This window comes from Anolis sagrei, chromosome 1 (assembly GCF_037176765.1).
Source record: "Anolis sagrei isolate rAnoSag1 chromosome 1, rAnoSag1.mat, whole genome shotgun sequence".
Classification (NCBI taxonomy): domain Eukaryota; kingdom Metazoa; phylum Chordata; class Lepidosauria; order Squamata; family Dactyloidae; genus Anolis; species Anolis sagrei.
The window spans coordinates 236818187-236835305 of NC_090021.1; the positions used below are offsets into that span (position 1 = coordinate 236818187).

The window sequence follows — 17119 nt, forward strand, 5'->3', positions numbered from 1 at the left end:
TCTAATGCACATTGTCTTAGCAGATAAATTGCAAAGCAGTGCATTCTGAAGATAGCCTAAATCCTCTTAATGAGGCAATAGCCTGCTCCTTATCTCAAAAGGTCTCATTGGATATGTTCAGATGTCATGGTAAGCCATGGTGCTTTGAACCACTATCTTACTGTAGCTATGTAGCATTGTGGTGCTTACAGTGGAAGATTGAAAACTCATAATTGTTGTTGTTCACTGTGTACCTTCAAGTTGTTTCTGATTTATAGAGATCCTAAGGCAATCATATCACAGTGTTTTCTTGGTAAGTTTTGTTCAGCAAAGGATTGCCTGCACCTTCCTCTGGGGGTGAAAGTGTGTGGCCTGCCCAAAGGGGCTATGAATCTTTGTGTCCAGAGTAGTAATACAGTGCTCAAACCACTATACAATAGAACTCTGAAGCATGGAACTCAAGAACTCCATAAGGAAAGTTTGAGGCACAGCTATTGAGCCTGATTTTTCAACCAGTTATAGATTTATTTATTTATTTATTTACTTTATTTGTATACCGCTCTTCTCAGCCCTTAGGCGACTCAGAGCGGTTTACAACAATTTAGGTATACACAATACAAAATCATTAAGCATTTAAAAGCAATAGCATCACAAATCAGATCCAGCTAACCATGTTCTTATTTCCAGATGTTCCACTTTGCGAGGTGCAGGCATTGAAAGAGCCTCTGCCCTCCCTCTCGGGGCATGATGGGAGTAGAGGTTTCTCTCTCTTTCTGTTTCTCACTTTTTTCCTCAGCCAATCAGAGGCCTGGTAGACTGTGTCCATTCTCCTCCTCTCTTGTGGCGCATGCTGGTTGGGATTTCAATTTGCAAAATTCTCTTGCTGGTCTTTTTTAAATGTTATGGTTAAAACTTTTTAAAAATCCCCAAAATCATTGGATTAGTGTAACATTCTGAAATTTAGCAGACTTGCAGCTGGAAATGTGGCCTACAACTGAGGCAAGTTTAATCCTGATGGACTTAAAAATGACGGAGAAATTAGCCTGTAAAGTTTTCCCATTGGGAGCCGAAAATGGGACCTAAAATGGCACTTTTTTCGTCAAGTCGCACACCCCTACTGGAGACTGCTTATTTTTAACAATTCTTTCACTCATTTGCTACAAAGTCCATCTCTTGTGTATGATCCTTTTGTTTCTTAAGATGTCAACAAAGTAACCAGTGGCCCAGGGCCTTCCAGTCTTCTGGTCCAGCCATTCTGTTTTTGATGCCATCTGCTGACAGGAAGAAGAGTTCTGTTATTTGGGAAGATTCTAATTCTCATAGTTATACTGTACACATTTTCTCTTTGTGTACATAGTTTTATAGCTCACAGTGAAAGAGGGAAGGCAGCTTCTGTGCTATTGCACTTGCTTATGAAAACTCCCTTCCATGCTCACATCCTTTTTTGTCTTCTTTTTGTTTCTAGCCATTTTCAATTTTTAAGAAATGTTTTCTTATAAGCACAAAATATATTATTTGCAAAAAGATCTATTAAATGAGTTTCTACAAAGGTTTAACAGTTTTATTTCTCATAATTATGCCAAGGATATTGATAGCACAGGTAGTACAATTTTCAGGAGCTAGTCAGGTTATTATTTATGGGTGTTTAAGCCCAAGTTCCCAAGTTTCAGAAACAGTCTTCTGACTTCAAAGACACAAGAATTCAAACATAGCTGTGTTAGCCTGGTATACTAGTATGGAAAGGGCTCTTCTAGCCATTTAGAGACTAACTGAGAAAACAAAGTTGTAACATAAACCTTCGGGAAATAAGTCGGCTTTCTCAGATGCTTGAAATGAAGTGCCTAGACTGTGAGTATACTCATGAGGTGACAAATTCAGCTGGATTATAAAAACAGGAGGAAATTTGTTGTCTATGTCAACATAGAAAGATAACCATATGAATGGTGAAGGGAGTTATCTGAATGCAGTGTGGTGCCAGAAGAGAGATGTGACAGATTAATCAATAGGGCCCTCGTGAGGCTGGGGTGTTAACTAGTAACATAATATGTGTAGTGTGCCAAGAAACCATTCTCTTTGTCCAACACACTATCAATGAACTGGAAATTTTGGACATATTCCAATTCTGCAGTTTTTCTTTCCAAACTTTCTTTGTAGTTTGTTTGTTTGTTTGTTTTTGTACAAGGATGGCTGTTCTGAAGTCCAAGATACAATGCCCAGGAAGATGAAAGTGTTCTGCCACTGGTTTTTCTGTGTTCTCATTACTAATATCCGATTTTTCTCCATTTATTCTCTGGTGCAGAGATTGCACTATTTTCCCAATGTTGATTGCTGAAGGGCATTGTTGAAAGAAGATGGTATATATCACATTAGAGCAGGCATGGGCAGACTTCAGCCCTCCAGCTGTTTTGGACTTCAGCTCCCATTAGACTGTTAGGAATTTTGGGAGTTGAAGTCCAAAACACCCGGAGGGCCAAAGTTTGCCCATGACTGTATTAGAAGATGAACAAGTGAAAGTGCCTCTGATATTGCAGTTGGTTGATTAGATCCTGTGATGACATTTTCCAACTTGATGTGTGGGCAGAATTATCAGTTCACTGATAATTCATCTGCATGATCTCAATTGGAAGCTAAATATGACCACTGCTGAGATTTTGCAATTTCTTGTCTTCAGTCAATAAATAAGAACACTCCGTTTTAGAGTGTGATGAAAATGTGGAAAGATTGAGGGACTCAAACCCTTCTTTCATTTGCTTGGATCAGCTTGAGCTAAAAAAATGGGGAAGGTGTTCTAGAAGGAAGGAGTTACTCTAGTAATGGTTAATGTTATAATGATAACTGGCATTGTTGGCAGACAGTCACAACTGTGTTTTTTCCCTTCCTTTCCTGCCTGGTATTTTCAGTGGCTGCAGAGAGAACATGCTGATTCTTCCTTCACTCATGAAGCCTACGTCCATGGACATAGACTTTCTCAAGAAAGTTTCTTGGGATGGAAGAATGTGCTTCTACTGGACTACATGCTATGTAAGCATATCTTATTTCCAGACTTTCCAATTTTTTATATGATCTGAGATGCAGAGTTTCTGTGACAGACAAGAAAGTTGATTTTCGTAATGTGTGGGCCTCTGTCCCTTCAGAAGCTTGTCCATGTATGCTAATATGGGTAAAAGTAATGAAGCATAGCAATCCTTTTCTGTTTTAACTTGTCAGGTCATGTAAAAAAACATGTAAAAATTATTGAGCCATTAATATAAATTAACTACATCAATGTATCCAAGTTAAAGTGTAGTAAAATATTTTGTATGTTGATCTAATGAAGCCATGTAAGTGGAAGTGAGATTCTGTTCTGTATTATTGATTTTAAATACAAAATTATGGGTATTTTAGGTTAATTATAGGGCTAAAATGTCACTGTGTCCAAATGAGCACTCCTGTAGTTTTCTGAACTGTTGCACTTCATTTCCCTCTAACATTTGGGACAACACATTTTTTTTTAATTTAACGTTTGACTATAAGTAAGGAAAACCATCTCTCTCTTCATTATCAATTGAAAAAGTAACTATTTACTTTTGGTTTTTTCATTATGTACTGCAGTTTGAGCAGCCACATTCAAAAGTTGGACATACAGAGAACATATTTTCAAAAACAGAAAGTAGATCCAATTTCAAGACTGCTTGTTGTTTCTAAATAACAGCACTTGGCTGTTATTTTCTATAAGGTATTGCCAGTGGAAAGGGTACATGATGACAGTATGAAGGACAGATGTTAGATTGCAACTACTTGTTTCAGGTGCAGATCAGCAAATGTTACCTAATACAACATACATTTTCTAACTTTTGCACAGCACTGTGGAAATGAGCATGCCTGCTCCTCAGGAAACTGAAGTTAAAACTAATAAACCTAAAGAAATACGGTACAAAAAGTGGAGGACATCACATAGCCCTCCAGATATTGATGAACTGTAACTACTACCACTCCACTAGCTGCTGGGAGTTGCAGTCCAACTTATGGCCCTTTTGATGTAAAGAGAGAATTAAAGTATCACAAAACATGTTGCTGGCACATCTGACCCACTAATTATAAGGTTAGTAGGTTGATAGTTCAGGCAAGTGATTATCCAGTTTCATCAAAATATGTCACTAACAAATTGAGCCACTCCAGCATAACTAAAATAAAAAGTGGTCTTGGTTTAAGTTATCACTTCCATAGAAAAATGCACTGAACACCAAGAAACTCCACTAAGTAGCAATAGAATAAAATGTTGAAGGCTCACTTTTGGATAATAAAAATGTTGGCTCAAAATTGGCAAAAAAAACAACAACCCAACAACAACAATAATAAAAAAACAGTGGGCCTAAGTAAGATATCTTATGAATTGTGTTAAGCTTCCCAGTTGAAGTGTATTGTTGGAGTTTGGTGGTGTTATCAGGGTGGAGACACTACTACATAGGACTGAAGAACATTGGGGTGACATGAGCATCAGGCACTTTTTCCCATTTGGCAGAACCAATCTCACCTTGTTCCTGTTCACTCCAGCTAAATATATACTTTTCTGTCTGGGTGTGCATTTTGTGCCTGCAAAGTGTAGCAAGAAACTACTCATGATCAGCAAAGTGAGAGATGTGTTCACAAATAGATCTATCAGCTGCAAGGGCTTGGCACTCCACTTGAAACTGATTGGCTTTCATCTTTATATTTATTTATTTATTTGGGGTTCTTTTACCCCACCCTTCTCACCCCGAAGGGGACTCAGGGCGGCTTACAAAAGCAAAGGCACAATTTGATGCCTGCGTCATAAAACAATCATACACAAAATTACATCAATTCACAGTTAACAACAATTCATGCATTATAACCATAAAATCAATAAAATCAATAAAAACCAAATACAAACCCAATTTCTCCTCTTACATGGTCAGCGTTCGTTAACACATAGATCTAGTTTTACGTTCCGCTACATCAATCCTGCTGGTCTTACTCGCCTGATTATCTGATTTAATTGCCTGAGTGCCCAAAGGCCTGGTCCCATAACCAAGTCTTCACCCTCCTCCTGAAGGCGAGGAGGGATGATGATGCCCTGATTTCCCCGGGGAGTGAGTTCCACAGGTGGGGGGCTACCACTGAGAAAGCCCTGCTCCTCGTCCCCACCAGCCTCACTTGTGACAGTGGTGGGGTCGCGAGCAGGGCCTCCCCAGATGATCTCAGACTCCGGGGTGGGACGTAGAGGGAGATATGTTCGGACAGATACACTGGACCAGAACCTTATAGGGTTTTGTAGGTCAAAACCAGCACCTTGAATTGTGCTCAGAACTGAATCGGCAGCCAGTGGAGCTGGCACAGCAGGGGGGGTGGTATGCTCCCTGTATGTCGCTCCGGTGAGCAATCTGGCTGCCGCTCGCTGGACTAGTTGAAGTTTCCAAACAGTCTTCAAGGGCAACCCCACGTAGAGAGTGTTGCAGTAGTCTATTCGGGATGTAACAGGAGCGTGGACCACCGTGGCCAGATCAGACTTCCCGAGGTACGGGCGCAACTGGTGCACAAGTTTTAATTGCGGAAAAGCTCTCCCAGCCACCGCTGAGACCTGGGGTTCCAGGCTCAGCGATGAGTCCAGGATCACTCCCAAGCTGCGAACCTGCGTCTTCAGGGGGAGTGTAACCCCATCCAGCACAGGCTGTAACCCTATACCCTGTTTGGCCTTACGACTGACCAGTAGGACCTCTGTCTTGTCTGGATTCAATTTCAATTTGTTAGCTCTCATCCAGTCTGACACAGCAGCTAGAGACCGATTCAAGGTCTGGACAGCCTCCTTGGTGACAGGTGAGAAGGAGTGACAGATCTGGACATCATCTGCGTAGAGATAACATCTCAGTCCGAAACTCCGAATGATCTCCCCCAGCTGCTTCATGTAGATGTTAAATAACATTGGGAACAGAATCGAACCCTGTGGGACTCCGGTCATCTGTGTATCTTTTTGTTTTATTTCATGCAGCTGGCTAGTGTTTTCCCTGCCAGTAAATTTACTCTTGAGTATGCCTTACCAGTTGCTTTCAGGACATAGACAAAACCCCTTCCAGCCAGCAGACAGTCTGTTCAAACATCCCAGAGGATATGGTGGGAAGGTGACATGCCTCTCTAAAAAGCAAGTTGCTCTCTTTAAAACGAATTTGGAAATATAGCATAGGTCAGCAACACCATCTGTAATCTCTTGCAGACAGCAACATCTCCTCTACAGACACATTGCTAGTGTAAATGTCTGATATATCTTTTGACCTGTAAATTATGGGGTGAACAGGGCAAAATTTAGAATGAATCCATGGAATATATGAATAGAGAAACGGCTTGCTTTAGGTCTTTCCTGTGCAATTGTTATTAACAAGTCCCTGAGAAAAATGGGAATGTTGGTGAGAAACAGCTGGCCATTAAGTCTCCAGAGATATTCAGGATGGGATGCCAAATATGATCTTCAGCACGTGCCATCAGTGTGTATTCCTTCAACAGCTGTGCCTAGAAGAGAACATGGGCTAATTGAAAACTGCAGCTGCCTTATCCTTTTAGGACATTGAGAATAGGCTTTTTAGACACTGAGGCTGAATGAAACTGCTATCAAAAGCTGTGCTTGGGCTACTTACTGAGCAATCTCATATCAGTTCTAGCAATACAGAAAGTGGTATAGGCAGAATTCTTCTTAAGGTTGAGAAGGGAGACATACGTAACTTTCTTGATGGGGCACTCAAACCAAATAATGTGTTTGAATAGTGGATTAGGTGAGCAGAGTGCTGGGATATGTAGAAGTTATGGAATTACTGTATAGCTATTGTGGGACAGTGAATCACTTCTCTTTGTAATCCAAGGAGTTAGTATAAATTCTATTTCTAAGTAGAAGAAAGAACCAGATTTTGATTGTGAATCTTCTATTTCTCATGCTGAAATACTAGTAGCCCCCTTGAATTGTACTTAGTATTTCAGTGTGACACACAAATCTGAGATGGCTGATTGCAGTGGTAATATAAATAATATAACACAGTTGGTTTTTAAATATCTAGATCAAGATGCCTGTTACCAAAACATAATTTCTGTAGAACATCCTCCTACACTGAATGTATGTGTGTCTCTTTTGTATGAGAAATCTGTTACTCTAGTCACAAAAAACTTGGGATTTCTAAGGGAAACTATTGGACTACTAACTCCAGAACAAAGTTTGTTAAGTAGTACTGTGGAACAACCACCGTTAGCCCTTCTTTGGTAAATCTTACATGGAGAAAGTAGCCATTTTATGTGGGCTTATGCTATATGACTTTCTTACTAAGATGGTGTTAGGAAGAACCCTGGTTTATCTTATAAGGATAAGATAGCACTCTTCACATAGCCAGTCATAGTGGTACTCTCAGGAATTTGAAACTCATTCCCAAAAGCAGATGTCCTGACAAGAACTTGACATTTCCTCCGTGTCAATTTCTGGCAAACATTGGCTACATTTGGATGAACAGTGAACCAAGATGTGAATGAAACCTGAAACATGCAGAATCAGTTTGACTTGCATTAACTAAAAACAAACTAAGGAGATTGCTATTCATCATAGGGGAAATCTGTAATATCAGTGATGTAAGGCCTTTGTTTTCTTTTTTCGGTGATAGAAGCTACCTTGAATCCTATTTTGGGAGAAAAGTGGGATATACATTTTAAAATATAGGTTCTGCTCATGGGACAATCCTGCTGGCATAAGCACTGGGAAGATGACTTCTGACTCACCTCTCCTTGCATCTAATGGTGTCTTCTAAATATTTTCTCTAGAGATTAGGGAGAAACTCTGGAATGGTATGATTGTGGGAGGGAAGAATATTAGAACCATCGAGTTGCAAGAGACCACATGGACCATCTAGTCCAACTGGCTGCCATGCAGGAAAAGCACAATCAAAGCACCCCAGAGAGATGGCTATCCAGCCTCTGCTTAAAAGCCTCCAAGGAAGGAACTTCCGCCACACTCAGAGGCAGAGAGTTCTGCTGTTGACAGCTTGTACAGTCAAGAAGTTCTTCCTAATGTTCAACTGAAATCTCATTTCCTGTCATTTAAACCCATTGCTTCGAGTCCTAGTCTCCAGATCAGCAGCAGGAAACAAGTCCGCTCACTCTTCCTTATGACAGACTTTGAAATATTTAAACATGGCAGTCATTTTTCCACTCAGCCTTCTTGTATGCAGGCTGAACATAACCAGCTCTTTAAGTCTGCAAAAGGTTCCTTTTTCATTTCTTCATAGAGATCCTTTGCTTATTTTATTGTCTTCTGCAGGTGGATTGGCTAAGTTAGAATACAAAGCAGTAATTCAAAAGTCCAGTGTGTAATTGCACTCATGAAAAAAATGAAACTAAGATTGTAGATTATGTATATTCTGCTTTGGTTCACAATAGATGAAGATGGCCTCCTTGTTGGCGAATAACCTGATTGTACTGACTATTCTCTTAAGGCCAGTAGGAATTTTTTGCTTTTATTACCCCAATAACGTGCGTGTTGACCTTGAGAATGAAAATCAAGAGCTTTGATGCTGGGCTCTTGTTGCAACTCAGCATTGCTGTTTGTGCTCCAAACAATTCAGTATTGACAGTTCTGTGAACATGTAACAAAGATTTTAGTACATCTTGTCTGTCATGCCTTTAGATGATTAAATACAAAACTCAATCTCATAATGTCCCCTCTGAAGCAATTCACACTTTATTTTAGAGCATTTATTGTTCTCAGCCCAAAGTAGTTTGTTACCTTTATATATTTTTATATATGTTACTTTTGTCTCAAAAATATGTAGTTATATTACTTTTAAAAATCTGCATGCACTCATCAGTGATACAAAGCACAATCATATCCTCTTTACTTCATTTTCTTCTCTGTACCCATATTTGAACCATTTGATAGTCCTCTTTGATCATTAGTGAAGTCACACCCTTGTAACTGTAGAAGTACCTGAAAATTGTAATTGTACTTGCACAGGAAATACAGTTTTCATTGTTATGTTATAATTATAATGTAAATCAGCTATGCACTGATTATTACCAAAAGGTCATTATAGTTATTTGTAATTGGCTACTTTAGAGTTCGGCAGTGTTGAGTAGAACTGACTACTACCATATAATTCATGGAATTACAGGCATCAACTTCCTAAAGCTACAAAGACCTGATGGTTGCGATATACGAAAATAAGAGAGACTATTAATGAGGCTACAGTGGATCTCCTCCTTTCATGAGAATCATTCTATTAAAAAATGGCCACTCACTCGGAAAGTTACATTTCAGCATGTTTGACAGCCTGTAGGCAGCCTGGAATTTAGGTCATAAACACCAAGACATATAAGCTGACTCCTCTCCAAAAAACATCAGCTGGACTGAAATGGACAGATCTTATGTGAGAATTTGGTAGAATTCCAGAGATTTTTAAAGTTTGTAGCAAGCTGATTTGAGTGTTTTTTTGCCAGAGAGAAAACAACCAGGAATTCTTTGCATTATGGAATGTAAGGTAGTTGTAAAATGTTTATTTTAATATAAACACTTGTGAGTTTTTTCATATGTAGCTTTATGAGCAATCCTTGTTTTCTCAACAAGTCAATTTTTTCAAAATCCAATTATTACAGGGACAGAAAGTGAGATGAAATTTTCTGAACAAGGGAACAAATAGCAAAACAAACACCACAGGGTGTTAACCCTTCCGTGTGCTATCCAAAACATGCATGCATGTGTATTTGCATGTGTATGTATATGTATGATTGGAGTTACACTTAAAAATGTACCTGTTCCAACTTACAAACAAATTCAGCTTAAGAACAAACCAACAGAACCTATCTTGATCTAAACTTGGGAACTGCCTGCACATCAGGTGAGCCTGCTAAAGCAGGCAGGAATAAAACATTCTAGTTTTAAGACACACCCTCTCTCTGGGTGATGGAATTCAGCTGTGAGAAATGTATTGAAAAATTGTGTGAAATCTCAGTAAAACAATCCTTCTATTAAAGAACAAAAAAGTAGCTATGGTGCCTGTTCATTTTCCTGTGGTACATGGAAATAACTCACTTTATTGCTGTTATTGCTGTTTATGTTTCTCTCGTAGGAGGTAAATGTTGTGCGTGGCGATCCTCCTCAGACCCACTAGCCATGCCAGGGATTGTGGTGTTCCGGCGTCGCTGGTCTGTGGGCAGTGACGACCTTGTTTTGCCAGCCATCTTTCTCTTCGTCCTTCATACCACATGGTAAGTGAAACCATAGCCTTTAAAAGACATCTTCCTTTATTTTGTTTTGCTATTCCTATTTCCTGTTATTAGTAGCATCCTCCTCACCACTATAAAACGTTCAAAATGCTGCATCTCCATATAAATGTGCATTAATATGTATTAGCTATGTAATACATTTCTAAATCATGCCTCCATTCATGGAGTGTGGTAAAATAGAATGGACAAAATATACAATATTACAGTAAAGCAGAATGGAAAGGACAGAATATACAGTATTCTGTCCACAGTAAAGCAGAAGACTCCCTTTTTTAACTTAAACTTGTCCATAATCAATTAAACATCTGGAAGAGCAAGATAATTTCTACAAGTTTTCTGAAAGCTATTTTTTTCATGTCAGGAGTGACTTGAGCAACTGCAAGTCACTTCTGTTGTAAGAGAATTGGCCATCTTCAAGGATGTTGTCCAGGGAATGCCTGGATATTTTACCATCCTGTGGGAGATAATAATGGAAGAATGACTATATAGACTGCTTTGTCTGAGATCCCCAGCAACTTCCCTTTTCCAACAGGTGGAGCATGTAACAGAGTTTTAGAGGGAAATTGGTAGCTCCATGAAGGTTCATACAGATTCTGGTGGTCTCTTCCATAACATGATACTTCAACCTGTGTAGGATGTTATAAAAAAGAAGCATCCTAAATAAAATGCTTATGGTAAGGGCAGAGTTGACTGTGTATTTGAGAAACTTTCTGTGTGGTGTGTGTGTACATCAGGATATGTGCTAGTAATATAATGTTCTGGTAAAAACTAGAGATATGTGGTATAAGGTAAGAGATCAGTATGCAGTGAGATTTAAAGACAGGCTTTTAAAAGGAGTCTGTGCAAATACAAAAACATTTGTGCCACTGGAATACTTCCATATTGTTTGCAGGAAGGCTACTAAACACCACATTTATTCCTGTACCAACTAAAACAATTAAAAAACAAGCAATTCACCAACACAATTAACAATAAATAAAACAACTAAAAATAGTAGTATATCCATAGCCAAAATTTCCCAGTAGATCATCCAGACATTACTCTGATCATGCCTTTGCAAAATTATTGGAACACAGAAAGTTTAAACTCTTTAAAATATAGGTTTGATTCAATAAATCACTCTAGGAAAATTTCCACTGCATTGATGCCATCACTATAGTCTGAATCAAGCTGTTAATGACAACTAGTGTAGCCACCGAGTTAATGGAACTTGCAGAAGACTTATTAGATTTTCATTGATTCAGTAGATATACTATAGTTTTTACTAACAAGCAACTAGGGGCCCGACAAAACCCTTCCCTTGATTTCTGCAGTTTTTTTCACTCTGCAAGAAATAGCCTCTACTGAGGCCTTTCGTACACTGAGAGCCTTGTACAAGAGAAGGGGGTCTCAAGGCATCCATTAAGTCATTATGGATTTAATGGCAAAATCACCACATCAGCAGGCACTCAGAGACAAATTGGAAGTTGCTGTGAGTTTTTCAGTTTGCAGCCACTAAAATATTTTTATGAGTTCTTTTCAATGTAAGATATGTTTACATTTATATAATGGAAGTTAAAACAGCATAGAGGGTCATCTCATGGAAGTGAAGGGTTTTGCTAAAAAAAGTGAAGTTTAAGTATATAAATGAAGTAGGATAAAGTGTGTTTTGTAGCATTCCTTTTTAAAATTATTTTAAAAAGCAGACCCTTATAAAGTGTATTACAGTAATCCTATAGGGAGGGATACCAAGATATATGTGGCACTGCCTATTTGGTGCTTTTGTGGCACATAGAATAACTGAATGGTCATCTGTTGGGAGGGCTTTGATTGTATTTTCTTACATGGCAGGCCCTTGTGATCTCTTCTAATGCTAGGATTCTGTGATTCTAAGTGTACCAGGTTATATTGATAAAAAGTATGTGTAATTGGAGATGCGCTTTGGATATCCAAAACTTTAGATAAAATAAAGCTAAAACAAGTAACTGCCTGCCGTTATCTTCTCCATATGAGATTCAGTTCATTCAGTTCATTCACCCTCATCAAATTATTAAATTTAGTCTTAAATCAGTGTTTTAAGTTTGTGAAGAGACTTTGTCTTTCTCATAAGTACCTATCATTTCTCACAACTGCCAGTCTTAGTACTCCATTCCAGTTCAGAAATGCTACTTGTTGTCATAGCCAGCTGTTGTAATCACACCAGCATTTTTCTATCCTCTGCTTTCCTATTGAAGTTATGGAAGGGCAGGCGATCTCTCATATCCTAAAAGACTTTATGAAAGGCAGAAGTAGCACAAGAGTGTTTCAATAGTTTTGTTGCTGATAGACAATTGTGATGTTGTGTTGATCAAACAAGCAAATACACACATTCTATATACATGGTGTTTATTATTTTATTTATTTAGTACACTTGTATACCGCTAATATCTCAGCCTGTGCGGCGACTCATTGCGGTTTACAACATATTTAAAAATACAATGTTAAGCTTGGGAATTCTTGATATGCTGAATTTAAGTTGCTTCACCTTTTATTATGTAGACATGCTTTCACATATCATGTATATGTTCTTGTTCTGGCAAGCATGGGAAAAAAAGCATGTTGGCATAAGTACATCATAATTTTAATGTTGAATGTTAACAGTATGTCTCGGCCACATTTTCTTCTGCCCTCTGGTGACAACTGGGGGAATGTGCAAGCGTCTACTGTTCTTTTCTAGGTCTCCTGATTGGCAATGGTGAAAAGTAGACAGATCTGTTAAAACAGCCTCTTTTTTCTCTGTTGATATAATGGGACACAAAGTAAGTTCTGGGATGCAATCCAGAACTCTGTGTGTAGGTGGAAAGTGACTTCATTAATTTACCATCATTAACTTACTATGAGCAATATGTAAACATGATGTTGTTGTTGTGCCTTCAAGTCATTTCCGACTTAAGGTGAAACTCTATTGTGAGGTTTTCTGAGAGTGTGTGAATTAGCAACAGCTACTCAGTGAGTTTCCATAGCATGAAATTGCACCCTGGTTTCCAGAGTCATAATCTAGAACTAAAACCACTACATAACACTGATTCTTGTGGTACAAATGTATATCACAAATAAATAGATGTTTGGAAATGGCAGCTTTGTTATGTCGTGAACAGATATTAACAATGTAGCAACACCTGAGGCCAACTGTTTTATTCTGGCATGTGCTTGCATGCATTACTGTTTATTTGAATAGGGCTTAAGATAGATACTTTCACAGAATTAGAATAAAAGACCCTTTCCTTCTCAAAGGGATATGTTTAAAACACTACCAAAATACAGAATATTGTCTCCTTACATCTGATACCATTTAATGATTAATATGCCTCAAGATTTATTGTATGCAGCTTCTTTGTGACAGGTTTATAATCCTTTCTGTTGTGCTGTTTGGACTGGTATACAATCCCAATGAGACCTGCTCTCTCAACCTGGTGGACCATGGCAGAGGCTACCTGGGCATTTTGCTCAGTTGCATGATCGCTGAAGTCGCAATCATCTGGCTCAGCATGCGTGGCAGTATTCTGTACACAGAACCCCGGGACTCAATGCAATATGTACTCTACGTTAGACTGGGTAAGTGCAGTGACAAGGGGACCTTATAAATGGTTGACCTTGATGTAGCTTATCTGTTGATTCTCCTTTCAGCACACTGATATATCAACATAGACACTAAAAATCATTCTTTCCGCTGTTTCTACAATAAATATTATTTATTCCTTTCAGAATGTTTGTATTGCAGAGGAGAATCCAAAATGTCTATTTATTTAACTGTCTTACTACTCATGGATGCTCTAATTGGGTGCACTAAGGACACTTTTTAATCTGGATGCATCCTGTGAAAATGCTGTTACATCAAAAGGAGTATTTGAATGGTTGAAATATGTCTAATCTGTCTTACATCAAAATAATCTCATAACAGTTTACAAAAAATGAAGACTACAGGTGAAAATGTAAAACAATAGAAAATAATTTAAATAAGTCAAAAATGTTCAACAAAATAATGATTTTACACATGTAATAGATTAATATAATTTAAAGCCATGTACATTAATATTTTGGAGAAATTTATGAGGCCCAATGCTTTGATGAACAGCCAGATTTTAATCTGGCACCTAAATCATCATCACCACCCCACCACCACCATCATCAACATCATATCCTGCCTTTCAGCAATAATGGGATTCCAGGTGGCAGCATACTAAAAACATTGTAGGTAAAAAAGCAATAACAAAAACCGAAATGTGTATATACCATTAAAAACAAACACAATTATAAAATCACATATATATACCAAAATGTGTTTTTTTAGACAAACTATATCAAAACCCTTTACAAATCTTCAAAGCAGGCATTAAGAGCCCAGACCTCATCGATCTGTAAAGATCTGCTGATAAATAAAATCAGCATCCAAACAGGTTGATCCCTAAATAGAGAGAATTCCACAGTTGGGGGGCACAATTGAAAAGGCCCTCACACAGGGTATGGACCTCCCAGGTCAGACATAGAGGAGAAGCCACCCAGCCTATTTCTGATAATTAATTTTACACATTTGTAGAAGAACGCAGTTTTGTCTGATCTCCCACAAAGCCTGCATTTGTTTGTCTTATATAAAGAAAGATCTGTTATAATTTTTTTTTAATTTATGGGTACTGTTTGCCTCTGTCTTATTGAAGGAAGAAATAGCTTTACACATCACATCATTTGACACCTCCCCAGGAGTGTGTGCTCTCTTACATTTTATAGAAAGAATAACTGTAAATTTTAACACAATGCTTCTAGTAATATGTACATTTACTCTGGTATCCTGTTTCAATTGGTGAGTGCTGTTGATACAGGCAAGCTGCCAGAGCAAATAAGGAGGACAACTTGCTTTCTTGATCCCTCTCCCTCTTGCATGGCCATCCAGGGAGGGGTGCAATTAGATTTCTAATATAACAAATTATTAATGCATCTCTTAAGGAAGGATTTTTTTCACCCTGTTTTAAAAAAGCAGTAGTTAGACTGCTTCTGAATAAGCCCTCTCTGGGTCCCCATTGACCTTAATAACTACTGATGGTGTTTAGCCTTCCTTTTTTGGGCAAGGTGATGGATAAGGCAGTTGCTCTCCAGCTCCAGGAAGTATTGGATGGCACACTTCCTTGACCCATCAAATTGGCTTCAGAGCAGGATGTGGATTTGAGACTACTATGGTTGCCTTAATGGCTGATCTCCATCTTAACATTGACAAGGGGTGTGTATCCCTTTTCATGCTTCTAGACTACTCAGTGGCTTTTGATACCCTCGACCATGGTATCCCAGAATGCCTGGAGGGGCTAGGAATTGGAGGCCCTGTGCTGCAATGGTTCTGGTCATACCTCTCTGACAGGTTCCAGAAGATGGGGCTTGGGGGTAGCTGCTCCTCAGAAAGGGAGTTGTTATATGGCATCCCACAGGACACCTTTCTATCCCCAGTTCTTCTTAACATTTATATAAAAATGCTGGGAGAGATCATCTGGAGGCATGGGGTGGAGTGTTATTAGTATGCTGATGACACCCAAATATATATACACTTCTTCTTGTCTCCTATCTTTAAAATGCATTTTCAATTTTTATATGTACCTTAAATATGGCCACATTCAGATGATTCTATCTCCAAAATATTAGAAGTGCTGTCTCATTATCATGGCACAAGACCAGATTCTGAATTATGAAGTTTATGATTATTGGGAGCATTTCAAGTGATAAGTGTGGAAACTCCTCTGTGGGAAAATGCAACTTCTACTTCAGGTAATTTCTCAACCAAGAGAAAATGAAAAGCACACAGCAGGGTTCTTATAGCACTCCAGGCAAAACCACTGTAAGTGCCTTGCTTGCTATGAGGGTTGAATGAAAAGAAATGCCTCCACCTTTGTTACTTGGGTTTGGATGGGAATATTTTAATAGATCAAACGCAGAAATAATCCTTAGAATGTGCTCTTTAACTTCCACTATTCACTTTTCAACATAATCACCAGACAATTTGATACATTTCTGCCAACGATAAACAAGTTTTCTGAAGCCGTCATGGAAGGAGTCAACATTCTGTTTCTGCAACCAGCATCTCACAGTTCTCTCAACATCTTCATCAGAAGCATAATGATGCCCCCGCAGATCTTCTTTCATTACCGGGAACAAATGGAAGTCAGACAGTGCTAAATCTGGACTGTATGGAGGATGCCGTACGGTAGTGAGATCCAGTCTCTGAAGTTCTGCTGTGGTGGCATGTGAAGTGTGTGGTCTGGCATTGTCATGGTGCAGGAAAACATTTTCCTTTCAGACCCTTGTTAGCCGTCGTTTCAAAGTTCGCAGCGTTATGTAATGCTCTGAATTTATTGTTGTTCCATATTCAAGGAAATCAACATGGATAACACCATCTGCATCCCAGAACACTGTTGCCATGATTTTTCCAACTGAGGGCTGTGACTTGAATTTCTTTTTCTGGGGCGAGTCTTTGTGTCGATATTCCATAGACTGACGCTTTGTCTCCGAGTCGTATTGGTGTGCCATGTTTCGTCTCCTGTCACAATTGAATGGAGAAAGGTGTCACCTTCATTCTTGTAATGCGAGAGGAGTTCCTGGCAAATTTCAAGTCTGTGTGCTTTCATTTCAGGTGTTAGCATCCTGGGTACCCATTGTGCACAGATCTTCCAATAGCCAAGCAAGGCAATAATGTGACCCACATGTTCTTGTGAAATGCCGATTATGCTTGAAATTTCTCTCTGAGTGATACGACGATCGTCCTGAATCAATCTGTCAACCTTTTGCTTGTGAAACCCGGTGGTTGCTGTCACAGGACGTCCAACTCTTTATTTGTCATGCAAGTCAGATGTTCCCACCTCAACATCTTTAAACTTACTCACCTAACGATGCATAGTAC

General features: G+C 38.8%; 1 protein-coding gene across 5 annotated transcripts in view; it reads left to right on the forward strand.

Moving 5' to 3' along the window:
- The window catches only part of DAGLA (diacylglycerol lipase alpha), a 135696-nt gene that overhangs the window by 73146 nt on the left and 45431 nt on the right, over window positions 1-17119 (forward strand). For all 5 annotated transcript variants that reach the window (XM_067462536.1, XM_060770747.2, XM_067462537.1 and 2 more), the window contains 3 exons: window positions 2880-3000; window positions 10068-10206; window positions 13586-13797. In XM_067462536.1, the coding sequence (XP_067318637.1) occupies window positions 10112-10206; window positions 13586-13797 (307 nt within the window). In that variant the 5' untranslated portion in view covers window positions 2880-3000; window positions 10068-10111. The remainder of the gene's footprint in view (window positions 1-2879; window positions 3001-10067; window positions 10207-13585; window positions 13798-17119) is intronic.